Source organism: Eurosta solidaginis, chromosome 1 (assembly GCF_040869045.1).
Source record: "Eurosta solidaginis isolate ZX-2024a chromosome 1, ASM4086904v1, whole genome shotgun sequence".
NCBI classification, from domain to species: domain Eukaryota; kingdom Metazoa; phylum Arthropoda; class Insecta; order Diptera; family Tephritidae; genus Eurosta; species Eurosta solidaginis.
This window is the reverse complement of record NC_090319.1, coordinates 276,776,829-276,794,518: the sequence shown is the minus strand read 5'-3', so window position 1 is coordinate 276,794,518 and position 17,690 is coordinate 276,776,829. Positions and strand designations below refer to the sequence as shown.

General features: G+C 35.2%; 1 protein-coding gene across 1 annotated transcript in view; it reads left to right on the top strand.

The window, feature by feature from the left end:
• The window catches only part of wake (wide awake), a 409,422-nt gene that overhangs the window by 258,854 nt on the left and 132,878 nt on the right, over window positions 1-17,690 (top strand). Inside the window, exons 4-5 of the mRNA XM_067760882.1 lie at window positions 3,639-3,996; window positions 4,170-4,661. Of these exons, the coding sequence (XP_067616983.1) occupies window positions 3,639-3,996; window positions 4,170-4,661 (850 nt within the window). The remainder of the gene's footprint in view (window positions 1-3,638; window positions 3,997-4,169; window positions 4,662-17,690) is intronic.

Here is a 17,690-nt window from a genome sequence, read left to right as displayed (position 1 = left end):
AACCAGCAGATCCGGCAGACGTTGCTCTGCCCTAACTTTGGTCTAGCTGCATAGCTTTTATGAAGTGTTTACTTCTTACTCTCCCTCCCCTATCTCCCCGTTTGGGTAATCCTTTTATTAACTCCTCTCTCTGCATCTCTTTCTCCATCTCCGTTTTTTCCATCATTTCTTTTCTCTCTAGCTCCGTCTCCATTTCCTTCTCCTTTCATCTATTCCTATCTCTCTATATTCATCTAAATTTATCACTTTGTCAGTCTCTTTTTCCTTCCCTCGATTTTCTTTTCTCTAGTTCATTTTATTTTTCTCCATCCCAATTAAGGTGGGACCACACTTACCAGGCTATAAAAAATAGACAAAATTGGATTCTCAGACCTATTCAATATGCTCAAAAAATTCCTTATTGCCCAAAAGTGGGAGTGCTTCCACAATATTTTCTGTGGAATTTTTCGATGTGTGAGTTGTCAGGGTATTGGTTGAAATATAAGTTCTACATACATATGCAGCTATGTGATGCATACATGTTTTTTATTTGAATAACAATGCAAATCCCGTTGACTATATGTAGAGAAATATATACAGCCTGCCCGCTTTAATATCAAACTTTAACGAACACTTACTCATTGTATATGGCTTGCACGTAAAAGTTTATGGCCAAAGTTATTGCGAGTAATTAACAAACTGTCACAACATTTTAGTGCTACTTGAATGGTATTGGATATATAAAATTGACATTGCGAATAGTTAAAATATGGACATAAAGTAGTTAGTAGTTGTAAAAACTTATTTCAAGTGTTAAGTCCAGGTAGGGACGAATGTGCATATTCTGCTGGAAAAATTTAAGCAAGAACCGCATATAACAGTTCCCACAATCGATATTTTCAATTAAAACACTTATATAATGACCTTTTTAAAAAAAATATATTGGCTTACTATCTACTTGTTATCGATAGAAAATCGATAAATTTCCTTAAAAAACGATAAATTGTTGATAAGAAAATATTCTTTTCAATAGTTTTTCGATAAAAAATTGCAATTCGATAACAAATTTATAACTTTTCGATAGCAAATTGATAACTTTTCGATAAAAAATAGCTAAAATTTCGCTTAAAAAACGATAATTTTTCGATAGCTTTTCGACAATACGTTGATAAGTTTTCGATCACAACATAACGATCATTTTGTATAGCAAATTGATAACTTTTAGATAACATATCGGTAGCTTTTGCTATGATTACTTTTCGATAAAATATAGCTAACTTTCGGCTACCAAATCAATGTTTTCGATAACTTTTCGAAAATAAATTGATAAAGAGAAAAATTGTAAGTTTACAAACGGGGATGGTTACTAGGACATGTTTCTGAATTTCACTTCTTCATCAGCTAGCTTTTAGGGAGCTGAGCGTTGAACTCGAATCTCTAACATTCATATCAGTGCAATGCTCAGCTCCCGAAAAGCTAGCTGATGAAGAAGTGAAATTCAGAAACATGTCCTAGTAACCATCGCCGTTTGTAAACTTACAATTTTTCTCTAATATCAATTACAAAAACCATTGTATAAAGCAATATGAGCAAAGCTCGCTTATTAAATACATATGATCATATTGATAAAGTTTCGATAATTTATCGATATATTCTCTATAAAAAGTTGACAATTTTTCAATAGCAGCCCGACAACACGCCGATAACAATCTGATAATAATAAAATCCCGATAACGTGTTATTCATATATGAACTAAAATTTTCGCGACATTAACACGAAAAAGATGCTATTGGAATCCCGAAACTATCTCAAACTGGCTTCGGCGTGATCAAAATATCACTTCATAATGATATGGAAATAGCCCTGAAATGTTCCCTTACATATTCCTAAAATGATCTCGAAATAGTGCATCCCTTAAACTATCGCTGACAAATAAAAAACAAGCCAAAAATTATGTTAAAATAGTCCCGGAATGATCCCAACTGTACTACAAAAAATTCTCGAAATAATTTCAAAATTATCTACCAATAGTCCTGATATGATCTTAAAATGGTCTCAGAAAAAGTTCGTGTATGACAAAGTTAGCACAATTTCCTACATATACAATTATACCTAGCACTAAAAATTTAGTGGTGGACCTACAATTATTATTCCAACTCGGCAATGACATATGCCAAGCATAGTTGGGCGCCGCTAAAAATGTAGTCGCAGTGGAATTGGAAATTTGGTGCACTGTGCCCAAGGATGCTAGTATGATTTCAGAGGTTTTTTTTTACATCTACAATTGTGGGTAAAAAAAGGTTATCATCATGTAATCGGTTGTATCGGATATATGATATATATGACCGATCTTGAACGATTTTTTCAGGCAATTTTTCAGACAATAACGTATGAGGTATGTGTGAGCATTTTGTGAAATTTCATGCTCCCAGCTGTTAAAATGAGGAAGAAATTACGTTAAACCTCTTATCTGAACAATCGATTTTATGGTATACATATTATATATATGACAGATTTTGGCAATTTTTTTCTACAACAACGTAATTATTCTGTGAGGTTTCAAACTTCGAGCTGTTAAAATGAGAAATAAATGACAAAAACCCCTCTTTTTCGAAAAGCCCGGCTGTTTGAGGGATATAAGCTATAGTGGTCCGATCCGAGCAAATGATCAATCATACACCCAAAAAGACTAGGTCACCAAATTTCATTCAAATATCTTGAAAATTGTAGGATTAGGGTGCGTTCAAACAGCCAGACAGACGTACATACGAACAGACAGACAGACAGACGAACATGGCTAAATTAACTCAGCTCGTCATCCTGATCCTTTCGGTATACATATTGGTAGGTCTATCTCTTCTCATTTAAGGACTTACAAGTTTGCGATTCGTGACTAACTTGATATACAATTTCATTTATATGAAAGGTATAACAAAGCTGTACAACAAGAATACGGTCATATCTTGTCAGTTTGTTAACATTTAAATCCACACTACAGGGAAAAAATGCTTTGCAGATATTTACTTGGTATAATCGAATAGCTTTCGATTAATGCGTCCTGATTTCCTGTTGTTTATTTTACGCACGAACATGAATATATTAAAATTTAAAATTGCTTTTAAAATAACGGTATTCCTCGCTTAACAAAATCAACTGATACTAGGATTGGCGGTAAATCGGAGAGGCAAAGTTCCTTGGAAATATAAGTTGTCATGGAAAGTCCTTAGCGCAATACTAAACTACCCTTACTAAACTAAACGGGGTTAAAATTTTATACGTAATTTGTAATTCAATTAAAGTTGTGCTACTACAACGACACTCAAATCACAAATCACACAAACTCATCATCGCCAACATAGACAACCAAGTTAGTTGTTTTATTTGACTTTGCATTCGTTTTCTTTAACCAGAAATTGTTTCGGCCGCAATTTATTAGCTTTTACTCATACCGCGCGCTCCTTATCTAATGTTTGTATGTATGAGTGTGTTAGTACAAATTTATTTATTGCCAAGGTTGGCCTGTGGCTGGCACACCGAATTCAATTAGTTTCTTCTATATATGGCAACCAACAAATTCGTAACTTTTCCCAAAAATAAACTTTTCAACAAATTTACGCTCAAAGCTAATGACCTGCCTTCTCTTCTCTATAACTGTTAGACGAACGATGTGGTGGTGGTCTTATGGGTACAAAATCTGGTAGTGGCACTAGCACTGGCGGAGGCGGCACAAATCGTTGGTCTTTGCTTAGTCGTCAAACACCAACCACACCTGGTTATATAAACAACAATAATAACAACAATATGGTGAATATAAAATCGTTAAATTTACCAAAGGATGATATGGGCGTATATCGTCGCAAATCGTCTGGCAGCACAACAAGTCACTCAAGCGGTGGCACCAGCACAAGTATTAGTGGTACACCGGTAGCTGGTTCACAAGTAGCTGATGCGGCTTTACTAATGCCCACGTGTGAGGATTTTGAATCTCATGCAGCTGATGGATCTGTTTTACTTAGGTATGTAAGAGGCTTAAAGCTAACTTGTCATAATTTAATATGCCATAACAACCATTAGCTGAAATTTAACCCTTATCTGTTAGTTAATCTAATTTTGTTTGTTTTTTGTTTTCTTTTCTTTTTTTCCTATTCACTTCTAAACTTGATACCATACCATGGAACGGATCAAAAAGGATACCAGCACCGCATGTTGTGGCTGCCCGTGCTTATCGTTTGGCATCGAAGAAGCGTAGCAACACTAACGACAACCAACAAAACAGACAACAACAACAGCAGCCATATAGTAGTAGCAATATGTCAATAATAGCAGGTATCGCAGGTATGGGTGGTAGCTTTGCTGCTGAGCCCCAACAGCCCACAACGCCTGAAGGTGTCGGTAGTGGTGGTAATGGTAGTGGCATTGTGTGTACTGGTGGAAGTGGAAATAGTGAAGTAGCTGCTGGTAGTGCCGGCAACACAGCGTTAACACGTCGGATTGCCAAATTATTACATCAGTCGAGCGTGACTGCCTCAAAGGTAGGAACGGTGGTGTCACCACATGGTGATGGGCCTACTACCTCAGGCACAAATAAGCTTTTACCAATTACGGCTGCTAATGCTGCGTCGAGGGATGGAAGTGATGCCGATGGCAAGGATGATGCGCCTCGTCGCCTGTCATGGGAGAGGTAAGTGGCAAAGTGACTTTGCGGCAGGAGGTAAGAAATTAGCAACATTTTAGTTGAATTAAGTTTAATTAATATAAGTTTTGTTACTGGGGTCTTAGTACAGATTTAGTTTGGGCAGACTTCAGAAGATCGTCTGCTTAAAAAAATTTTTTGACAGAAATATTTCATAAATGAAATTTATATTCCTCTTATCTTGTCAAGTATTCCTATCGATTCTTTGATCCAAACACTTTACGAGCCCGAATCAGGTAGAAAGAGTGGGAAGAAGAGTGGGAACAGGGTGAGGGAGTTAGACTGTACTGGCCGGTCCGTGAGCAACTCACATAAACTGAATGAGTGCATAGTGTTACCAGAAGTAAGGGAAAGGAAAAGGAAAAGCGAAAGGTAAAAGTAAAGCAAACAGAATGGGAATGAAAGGGGAACGGGGTAAGGGAAAAGAAAAGGAAAAGTTTTTCTCTTTGGAAGGAAAAGGAGTAGGCGAAAAGGAAAGCAAAAGCGAAAAAGAAGGAAAAGGAAACGGAGTAGGCGAGAGAGAAGGTAAACGGAAGGACAAAAAAGAGGAAGATAAGAAAAGTAAAAGGGAAAAATAAAAAGAAAAAGAAAGAAAAAAGAAGAAGACATGAAAAAACAAGAAAAGAAAAGAATGGAAAAGAAAATAAAAGAAAAGAAAAGAAAAGAAAAGAAAAGAAAAGAAAAGAAAAGAAAAGAAAATAAAGGAAAAGAAAAGAAAAGAAAAGAAAAGAGAAGAAAAGAAAAGAAAATAAAAAAATAAATGAAAAGAAAAAAGAAAAGACAACAAAATTATAAGTAGTGGTTATGGAAAAAGGATATGGTAGGCAAGAGTAAAGCGAAAAGAAATTTAGGTTAATGGAAAATGAAAAGGAAACTGAAAGAGAAATGAAAATGGAAAGAAGGTGAAAGAGAAAGGAAAAAGTACAAGTAAAAGGAAAAGAGGGTGGGAAAGGAGAGCAAAGTAGAATTGAAGAAGTAAAGTAAAAGGATGAAACAAAACGGTAAATTAAAGGGAAAGGGAAAAGAGGGGAAAGCAGGACATGAACATGGATTCGCGGCGGGAAAGGGAAGGTGTGGATGATGAAACAACGAGAAACTGACAGAGGGATACGGAGATGGAAATTTCTAAATAAAAACGCAGCCTAATGTAAAGAAGCACAGCGCCTTCAGGAACCAGGGACACGTTTATTAGAGTGGGTCGCGAAAAAGTTGTAAAATAAAAATATGAAGCTTATATTGAGAGTGTTTCCGAAATATTTTTCTAATTTTTGTTGATCCTTCGAAATACAGCAGAATAAAATTTTTTTTTTTTGTTATTGTAACTTGGTTATTTGACATCCGGTTTTTGGAATTTGTACGTCATTATTTTGGTCTTGAAAATCCGCATATTTGCTTTTTATGGAATTTCGAGCCATGAATTCGTTTTCACATTGAAGTATTATTACATATTGAAGTATTATGGGACGTTTAATGTAAATTTTGGTCAATGAGGCTCTAGGTGTCATGGAACACTACATAATACGACTCTTGTTTTCGACTAGGTGCTTCAATTTAATATAATCTGATTGCGTGAGGTTTCATTATTTGTTAATTTGTAGTTTGAATTTTACCCCTTATATCAATACATCTGCTTCAAAACAATATTCACAAAACCGCCAAGAACTACACAATACGTTGCGTAACCATAGATTCAGTAAAGTAATTTTAAAAATAATTTAAAAACAAGTAAGGAAGGCTAAGTTCGGGTGTAACCCAACATTACATACTCAACTGAGAGCTTTGGAGACAAAATAAGGGAAAATCACCATTTAGCAAAATGAACCTAGGGTAACATTGGAATGTGTTTGTATGACATGTGTATCAAATGAAAGGTGTTAATGATTATTTAAAACGTAGTTGGTCTTAGTTCTATAGGTGAACGCCTTTTCGAGATATCGCAATAATGGTGGAGCAGGGGTGACTCTAGAATGCATCTGTACGATATGGGTATCAAATTAAAAGTATTAAAGAGGGTTTTAAAAGGGAATAGCCCTTAGATGTATATATGAAGGCGTTTTCGAGATATCGACCAAAATGTGGACCAGGGTGACCTAGAACATCTTCTGTCGGGTACGGCTAATTTATTTATATATGTCATACTACGAACAGTATTCCTGCCAAGATTCCAAGGGCTTTTGATTTCGCTCTACAGAACTTTTTCATTTTCTTCTACTTAATATGGTAGGTGTCACACACATTTCACAAAGTTTTTTCTAAAGTTATATTTTGCGTCAACAAACGAATCCAATTACCATGTTTCATCCCTTTTTTCATATTTGATTTAGAATTATGGAATTTTTTTCATTTTTCGTAATTTTCGATATCGGAAAAGTGGGCGTGGTCATAGTCGGATTTAGGCCATACTTTTTACCAAGATAAAGTGACTTCAGATAAGTACGTGAACTAAGTTTAGTTAAGATATATCGTTTTTTGCGCAAGTTATCGTGTTAACGGCCGAGCGGAAGGACAGGCGGTCGACTGTGAATAAAAACTGGGCGTGGCTTCAACCGATTTCGCCATTTTTCACAGAAAACAGTTACTGTAATAGAATCTATTTCTCTACAAAATTTCACAAGGATTGGTAAATTTTTGCCACTGCTGTGGCGGAGTTACGCCCATTTTGAAATTTTCTTTTATCTTTGTATTTTGTTGCACCATATCATTACTGGAGTCGAATGTTGACATAATTTACTTTTATACTGTAAACATATTAAATTTTTTGTTAAAATTTGACTTATAAAAAATTTTTTTTAAAGTGGGCGTGTTAGTCATCTGATTTCGCTAATTTTTATTTAGCACACATATAGTAAGGGGAGTAACGTGCCTACCAAATTTCATCGTGATATCTTCAACGACTGCCAAATTACGGCTTGCAAAACTTTTAAATTACCTTCTTTTAAAAGGGGGCGGTGCCACGCCCATTGTCCAAAATTTTTCTAATTTTCTATTTTGCGTCATAATGTCAACGCACCTACCAAGTCTCATCGCTTTATCCGCCTTTGGTAATGAATTATCGCACTTTTTCGATTTTTCGAAATTTTCGATATCGAAAAAGTGGGCGCGGTTGTAGTCCAATTTCGTTCATTGTAAATAGCGATCTGAGATGAGTGCCCAGGAACCTACATACCAAATTTCATTAAGATACCTTAAAATTTACTCAAGTTATCGTGTTTACAGACGGACGGACGGACATGGCTAAATGAATTTCTTTTTTCACCCAGATCATTTTGATATATAGAAGTCTATATCTATCTCGATTAGTTTATGCCGTTACGGATTACCGTTATGCGAACAAAGTTAATATACTCTGTGAGCTCTGCTCAGCTGAGTATAAAAACGTGATATCCACAAAATCCACCAAAGTTGGTGAAAGTGTTGTCATTGTAGGGTACATTACCTGTGCGAGTGAAGTCGAAGGGTGTCGAAATATGTTTTTTTTCTCGCGCTAAACATTTAGACCATCAAACGGCTGCATTGTATGCAATTCTGCACATTCCACCTGTAGACCAGGTGGCGTAGAACACTGCTACGGTATGCAGTGCAGATGCCTAGCATAATCATCTGCGCTTCGAAGGGACTCTAAGAGCTACAATAGAGGTGGATGGTTGGCGCAAGGGTGCACAAATGGCGGACAAAGCGCTACTCGTGTAATCGGTTTGGTTCCAAAGTAGTTCAAGGAGTAGGGTTTTGCGGTATACTGTGCTTGTCCTGAAATAAACAGATCATAACAGAAGCCAGATCACTTTAGCGTTTTTCAAAGTGAAAAGCAGTTGAAACACTGGAATAAAATAGCTCAAACTACAGCCGCGTCAACTTTTATATTGACAGCAAAGCAGCAATTAAGTCAATAACTTCGCAGGAGATATCAGCATAAAATATGTTAGATTCAGTTTATGTGTGGTCCTAACGGACCAGCCAGTTCAGCCTACACTTACCTACTTCTGACACCATTTTATACTTCAATTCGGCACAACCTCAAGTAAAATAAACAAGTAAGGAGGTGTAATTTTAAAGTTATTCCTTAACTTAAACAAGTATCTACAGTACGTGATGTAGCCGAAAACAACAGCATTGTCAAAAGTGGTACTCAGCTGAATATTAGTTGATATTTACGCGCCATATGTACGTATAAGAAAGAGATTCAATCTTCAAGTCCCTGTATCTTGACAACTCGTTGGCTATAAGTCTTGCTGTTTTGCATATAAGCTGAGGGCCAATAATACAACAACTGTACAAAGTTCCATTAAAGCTGGAGATATAAAATGTTTTGGATGGTACACTTCGGATACTTCGGATCATTTAAAAATTTGTTCAGCTTGTTAATCTATTGCTGTTTAGTGAACTTCATTAACAAAACAGCAATGTTTGAGTTTGTTTGTTTTAATGGTGTGTTCAGTTTATACTTATATTTAAGAATTCATGAGCTTAACACCGGCTTATAATAATTGAATTTCAATTATCATGTTTTCTAAGAGAAACTGAAAAGAAAGGAACATTTACTGGCATATTGCGATGGAACCATTTCGAAAACCGCCAACGTAATCATCATCAGGCAATTTTGTAATGTTATCAAAGGTTTCACCGAGATTCGAACAGTGAATCACACGGAGAAACTGCAGCCGCCTTAACCACTAGGCTATCCTGCTGGTATTTGTTTTCATGCTTATTTCAGTTTTTATCATTTATACACTAACAACACAATTGAGACATTTTGTACCTATATTAATTTGTGTGCCATGTAGATTTGTTTTTTCCAGCAGGATAGCCTAGTGGTTAAAGCAACTGCAGTTTCACCGTGTAATTCACGGCTCGAACCTCGGTGAAACTTTTGATAAAAAATCAATGTTTGAATTTATTCAAACTTTTGCAGTGAGAATAAAATCAGGTTTCGCTTGTAATGGCTCTATACATAAGGAATCTTTTAACTTCATACCATAATATTCGCATCTATAATTTCCCTGCAAAAAATCGTGCGGTTAATCCCTAAGGAGAGCGGTCTGCGATTGATCCCTCTCGGAGATAATATGTCCGCCACTACCGATATGGATAAAAAGGGCCTGTCGGATACTTCCCATAGGGGCACAAAGAGGAAGTGTCGAACAGTACAGCAAGTATCTGTCCGACAGTACCAGTAGGGGTACAAAGAGGGCGTGTCGAACAGTACCCAACGGGATACAAAGAGGAAGTGTCGAACAGTACAGAAAGGATTTGTCCGACAGTACCTGTAGGGGTATAAAGAGGACCAGTCCGCCACTACCCGTTCAGTCATAAACAGGTGCAATTGGTCTCTCCATAGGACATGCTCAAACAAAAGGGACCACTCCAACACATATAAAGAGATTGCATACTCCTTAGTGACTCATCCTGGATTCATTCTAGACTAATCGCATTTTTTGCAAGGTTATATTTACTTACCTACATACACAAAGAAGAATAGTGCGAAACATTAGTTTACACAAAATAACTTCTTATTAATAAAAATAATTTTGGTTAGATAATGTAAGCGTTGGAATGCAGCTAAATTCCGTCTGTGGATATGTATGTATGCAAGTGTGCATATAGTTATTTGATTATGTTGCCTTTACAGTAAATTGCTTTGAGCAGGCAATTTAGCTTTCCTACAATGCTGTTCACTGAAGTTTGGAATAATCAGGTTTCGGGCCAATGCATTGCGCATAATGCATAAACACATGTTTTCCCTAAATGGGGAGGGACTGAGAAAAGTTCGGTAACAATCTTGAACGCTCTAGTTAAGAAGCTCTAATATTCAAGAATTAAAATATAAATTTTCGTTGGGAATCTTTACTTGCTAAAACTGTTACTAAGTTCTTTAGTTCTGATTCCTTTTCCTTCCACTACTAGTTTAATATCCGTTAAAGGTGACTAGAGTTTAACCCTGCCGCTTTAGCCGCCTAAGCTGAGCAGGGTATTCATAGCTCAATACCACATGAATGAAATTTTAGTATGCATCACGCATCTTGGATTGTGCTGAGAGCAACAATATGATTGGGTAGTGTAACTCTGTGGCAGAACTTCGGATATGATAGCTCTTATTCTCACTTCTAATCTCCTACGTTTCTTCACGTTAAATGGTGGTCGATTATATGTTTTCAGAGGGCTAAAACATTACCACCACAGCAGCAGGGTGCGTTCTGTTTCATATATGGAAATTCATGTCAGGCCAAAAAATAGCTATCCCGATGTTATTAAACGCCCTAATTTCTGCTATGTTCGTTTCTAAACAATATGTCACCATATTTGATTTCCTTCGTTCTATGTGGCTTCGTTATTCATCAAATTGAGATCAACTACAATACATCCATTTTTATTCGGCTTACGCGAATATCTTAGAAAATTGCTATGTTGATTTTGCTATTTCCCAATCAGAGCGAATTTAGTACTAGGTGTTGTTATCCCAACAGCTGATTGCTTATTCTTGATTATTTTCGATACAACGCCTTGTACAACAATATGTCAGTTAATCGAAATCAATGAATATTTTCTTTTGACTTGACATTCTTCTGCACGGCGAATTGGTTCATTACGTAGGCATTGGACAAAAAAAATGAATTAAATGCGTACAATTACATATGAAACATTTTCAATTTCTTTAAACGGAAAAACGATGTTCTAAAAGGCTATTATAGAATGATCTTGAAATAATGCGGAATTTATTGCAGAATGAGCACGAAATTGCTTTGAGCTTATCCCGAAAACAACGAATTCGATGTGATCCTGAAATATTTGCAATGTGATACTGAAATCAATTTTTAAACCAGATAAAAATAACGGAATTTTCCCCAAATAGTGAAAAATTAATTCCAAAAACAATCTTCAAAAGAACCGGAAGATGTTCGTGAAGTGAAGTTGCAACCCTACACGAAGTTTTTGTGTTTATTCCACGATGAAAACTGCCCTATCTCTTCATACCCATAGGTTAGGTTGGGTAGCGGCTGCTACAACAAGGTAGAAGCGGCTGCCTGAACACTTTTACGTTCCGTTGTGGCACCACATTAACTAACGGCGACACAGATTTTACCGTTAAGTGAGTCGCTACGTTGCAACAATATACTTCCAGATGAGGCAAACATCGTTACCCGAAATTTTCTCTGTGGATTCGTACACATCCTTACAGAGATAATGTCGCCTTGTCTTTGCAACAGTTGGGCAGTTAAGCATGAAGTCATTGGGTGACTCCAACTCAATTAGAAAAAAGTTTTTCTTAGCGGAATGGCCCTTTGGCAGTGATTTTGCAAACACTCCGTGTGTATTTCTGCCATGAAAGGTTTCATTGAAAATGCATTTGCCTTGCCGACGCCGGTCGGAGTCGTCATAAAACATGTAGGTCCCGTTTCGCCAATTTGTAGGAAAAATTAAAAAGGAACACTCTGCAAATTGGTAGAGAAGCTTTATTTAAATCTCCTCGAAGGTAAATTGCGCCAAGTATTTATTTTTATTTTAGTTAACGGGCTATCTCAGCTTTCTTATCTGAGCATTAAAAGCGAAGAGATAAGATCGTAATTTGTCGTTTGCTGATTTTCTTAAAGCAAAAAAGCCTGCATGGAAAGCATTCTACAAATGCGCACAATTATTTAACAACGAAATACCAAAATTAAACACATTTTTAATTAAAATTTGTATTTAATAATAACATTCAAAAAAGAATTTATTTAAATTCATAATTACATAGTCTAAAATTTCAGCAAATTATCGAACTTTTGGTTGTACCCAAATAACTGCTTATATTTCTATACGAGTGATTTTGTTACTGTTAAATTGTCAACGTAGTTTCGATAACATCTGATTTTCTACTTCCTTTATATTAGGTCGGTTGAATGTTTGTCCGCTTTTCATACAAATCTTGCAATCTATTTTTAAGTAACTTCTCGATGAGCTAGAGATTTGAAATTTCAAACTTAATTCAGAGGTCGATGACAGCCGATGACACGATACAAAAAGATTCGCTTTGCATGGGATGAGATATTTCGAAAAATCGTACGAAACGGGGGGAATTTTGGGATTGATTTTTATGTAAGTTCTCATTGAGCTACAACTGTAAAACTTTACAGATAGGATAAGACGCCGAGAAAATTTAAGAAAAGGAGAAAAAAATTTCGTTAGGTGGCGCACGGATCGAAATATTTAGATAAGAATTTGGAAATTTAGTATTTTGAGATCGATTTTAAAGCAACTTCTCATTGAGCTACAAATATGAAACCTCAGAGACAGGTTAAGACACCGTGACAAAGGAACAAAAGAAGAAAAAATTCCTTTAGGTGGCACACGCATCGAAAAAATTAGATAATAATTTAGAAATTTGAAACCAGGTTTTAAGTAACTTCTCGATGAGCTAGAGGCTAAAAATTTAGAGCTTAATTCAGAGGTCGATGACAGCCAATGACATAAGCGTAAGACTTAACAGATAGGCTAAGACACAGAGAAAATGTAAGAAAAGGAGAAAATAAAAATAAAATAAAAAAATCTTAGGCACTTCCTTTATATAAAATGACAAAAATCTGCGAAAGATTTCTCCCATATAAAGATATATATATAAAGACATATTCTTGTTGCACTTTGATTTTAAAATTTTGACATAGAAATTGTAAAAATATTAATGAGAAATAAAAATAGAAAGGTGGAGCGCAATTAATTGACTAATAATATCTCCTTTCCTGCCAAATTTCCAATTCAAGTAATGTGCGCTCCACTTTTATATTCTTATCTCTCATAAATATTTTTGCAATTTCTATGTCAAAATTTAAAAATCAAAGTTTAGCAAGAATATGTCTGTATATAAGGAGACATTTTTCGCTGATTTTTGTCCATTTATATAAAGGAAGTGCTTAAAATTTTTTGATTTTATTTTTATTTTTGTTTGTTTGAATTGCCGCTATAAATAAATTTATGTAAATTACTGATTGCACACTCAAATTATATATTTAAACAATCAGAGTTATTTTAGGATGGAACTAAGAGACTTAAGCCCAATAAATTTAAATGCAAATTAATGATCAAATTATGCAAAATTAATAACATTGGTTATTTATCTTAGACAAATTTTTTAGGCAGTTTGAAATTGCGTTAGAAATTTGTTTTTTCTTGCACAGAATTTCGTTTGAAAAATTTACAATAAAGTTTTTTATGATTTTTAATAATCGGGGATTGCCCATATTAATAATTTGAAAACCGCCGTACCAAGCATAGCTTTAACACATAATTGCATACGAAGTATGCAATGTGTAAAAGATTAAAATATGCATAAAGAAGGCAATTGGGAAAGACTTCACAACAGGCATGACGTAGCTGAATGCGTTTACAACCATTTCAACTATCGTAGGGGTGCGAGTTCGACTCCCACTCCCGGGAGAAAAGGCTTTGAAGAGATTTACAAGGTATAATCGAAACAGCTGTCGCCTTGTCCGTCCTGATGTCACGTTGTTTAAATTTTTCCCAAATTATTAAATAAATTATAAAATTAAAAAAAAAATTGCTTCAAATAAATGTTTTCATACATTTAAAAAAAAAAAAAAAAAAAGCAATATGGGCAATCCCCGATTATTAAAAATCATACAAACAGACAAAATTGGTTAATTCGTTGTAGTTCTATAAATAGAACGAAAACAACAACAAAAACCAAAGTTTCTTTGAAAACCGCCGTACCAAGCATAGCTTTAACACATAATTGCATACGAAGTATGCAATGTGTAAAAGATTAAAATATGCATAAAGAAGGCAATTGGGAAAGACTTCACAACAGGCATGACGTAGCTGAATGCGTTTACAACCATTTCAACTATCGTAGGGGTGCGAGTTCGACTCCCACTCCCGGGAGAAAAGGCTTTGAAGAGATTTACAAGGTATAATCCAGGCATGCTTAACCAACGAAACGATATCATTTCGTTACGATAATCAACGTTAATAAACGAAACGAAGTCATTTCGTTTCGTTTATTAACGTTAAGATCGTCAAATTAACGAAATGATTTCGTTTCGTTTTCTGCCATATCAAAACGAAATCAAATCGTTTATGTTGATTATTAATTTCAAACTATGCTGGCAAAGCTGATTGATGGCGGAGTCATTAAAGGTGAAAGCATTATCCAAGCTGATTGCAACTTTTCTCATGAATTTTGACAGTACGAACATTTCTCAGAGTATTTTTGACATTACCACCAACGAATTACACAAACAAATTACATAGAGTTTGTGTGTGTATGTGCGCTCGTTGTTACCACCTTACGGCTTCACCATGGCTATAGCATTGCCAGCACAATTCAAACATAAAGTATCACGTTTTGTTAACGTTTTTAACCCTAACGAAAGCTTTTCGTTTCGGTTAAAAACGAGATACAATTTATCTTGATAATTTCTTTATCGATAATATTTCGAAGTGTTTCAACGGAAACGGTGGGAATTTTTTGATAAACGATTAGCTTAACGTTAAGGTGCATCCCTGGTATAATCGAAACAGCTGTCGCCTTGTCCGTCCTGATGTCACGTTGTTTAAATTTTTCCCAAATTATTAAATAAATTATAAAATTAAAAAAAAAAATTGCTTCAAATAAATGTTTTCATACATTTAAAAAAAAAAAAGCAATATGGGCAATCCCCGATTATTAAAAATCATACAAACAGACAAAATTGGTTAATTCGTTGTAGTTCTATAAATAGAACGAAAACAACAACAAAAACCAAAGTTTCTTTGAAAACCGCCGTACCAAGCATAGCTTTAACACATAATTGCATACGAAGTATGCAATGTGTAAAAGATTAAAATATGCATAAAGAAGGCAATTGGGAAAGACTTCACAACAGGCATGACGTAGCTGAATGCGTTTACAACCATTTCAACTATCGTAGGGGTGCGAGTTCGACTCCCACTCCCGGGAGAAAAGGCTTTGAAGAGATTTACAAGGTATAATCGAAACAGCTGTCGCCTTGTCCGTCCTGATGTCACGTTGTTTAAATTTTTCCCAAATTATTAAATAAATTATAAAATTAAAAAAAAATTGCTTCAAATAAATGTTTTCATACATTTAAAAAAAAAAAAAAAGCAATATGGGCAATCCCCGATTATTAAAAATCATACAAACAGACAAAATTGGTTAATTCGTTGTAGTTCTATAAATAGAACGAAAACAACAACAAAAACCAAAGTTTCTTTGAAAACCGCCGTACCAAGCATAGCTTTAACACATAATTGCATACGAAGTATGCAATGTGTAAAAGATTAAAATATGCATAAAGAAGGCAATTGGGAAAGACTTCACAACAGGCATGACGTAGCTGAATGCGTTTACAACCATTTCAACTATCGTAGGGGTGCGAGTTCGACTCCCACTCCCGGGAGAAAAGGCTTTGAAGAGATTTACAAGGTATAATCGAAACAGCTGTCGCCTTGTCCGTCCTGATGTCACGTTGTTTAAATTTTTCCCAAATTATTAAATAAATTATAAAATTAAAAAAAAATTGCTTCAAATAAATGTTTTCATACATTTAAAAAAAAAAAAAAGCAATATGGGCAATCCCCGATTATTAAAAATCATACAAACAGACAAAATTGGTTAATTCGTTGTAGTTCTATAAATAGAACGAAAACAACAACAAAAACCAAAGTTTCTTTGAAAACCGCCGTACCAAGCATAGCTTTAACACATAATTGCATACGAAGTATGCAATGTGTAAAAGATTAAAATATGCATAAAGAAGGCAATTGGGAAAGACTTCACAACAGGCATGACGTAGCTGAATGCGTTTACAACCATTTCAACTATCGTAGGGGTGCGAGTTCGACTCCCACTCCCGGGAGAAAAGGCTTTGAAGAGATTTACAAGGTATAATCGAAACAGCTGTCGCCTTGTCCGTCCTGATGTCACGTTGTTTAAATTTTTCCCAAATTATTAAATAAATTATAAAATTAAAAAAAAAAAAATTGCTTCAAATAAATGTTTTCATACATTTAAAAAAAAAAAAAAAAAAGCAATATGGGCAATCCCCGATTATTAAAAATCATACAAACAGACAAAATTGGTTAATTCGTTGTAGTTCTATAAATAGAACGAAAACAACAACAAAAACCAAAGTTTCTTTGAAAACCGCCGTACCAAGCATAGCTTTAACACATAATTGCATACGAAGTATGCAATGTGTAAAAGATTAAAATATGCATAAAGAAGGCAATTGGGAAAGACTTCACAACAGGCATGACGTAGCTGAATGCGTTTACAACCATTTCAACTATCGTAGGGGTGCGAGTTCGACTCCCACTCCCGGGAGAAAAGGCTTTGAAGAGATTTACAAGGTATAATCGAAACAGCTGTCGCCTTGTCCGTCCTGATGTCACGTTGTTTAAATTTTTCCCAAATTATTAAATAAATTATAAAGTTTTTTATTTAATTATTTATATAGGCAGATATCGCTCAATTCTGGCATGTGTGATTTTAGCTATTGGGGTAATGTTCGGCTAGGCTTGCGTTAAGTAGAGAGTTTATGAGTTAATAATACTGTTCTTTATGACTGTATATCATTTGACATCTGACAATAACGACTCTAAACTAGGGGCCGTTTTTTTCAACTTACCCTTAAGTTTTATCTGTCATAATATAAAAACATTTTTCGTGAGTAAAATTTGAAAGTACGTAACTTTTGAATTCGAATGTAGTTAGTGCCCAAAGGAGCGGAAATAGACCCACCCAATATGTTTATCGAAATGATCAGGATTATGAGCTGAGTTGAGTTAGCCATTTTCGCCTGTCTGTTTAAACGCAAACCGGTCCCTCAATTTTTGAGTTATTTTGATGCAAATTGGTGCTCGGATATATTCTGATGTCCGATTAGACATTTTTGGGAAACGACCGGTTCGAACCACTATAGCTTACGCATAAATATCTCGCATACAACCGAGTTTTTCCGGATAAGATGGTTTTTTTTTTGTGTCATATTTTCTTCATTTTCGCTGCCAGAAATTTTAAACTCCACC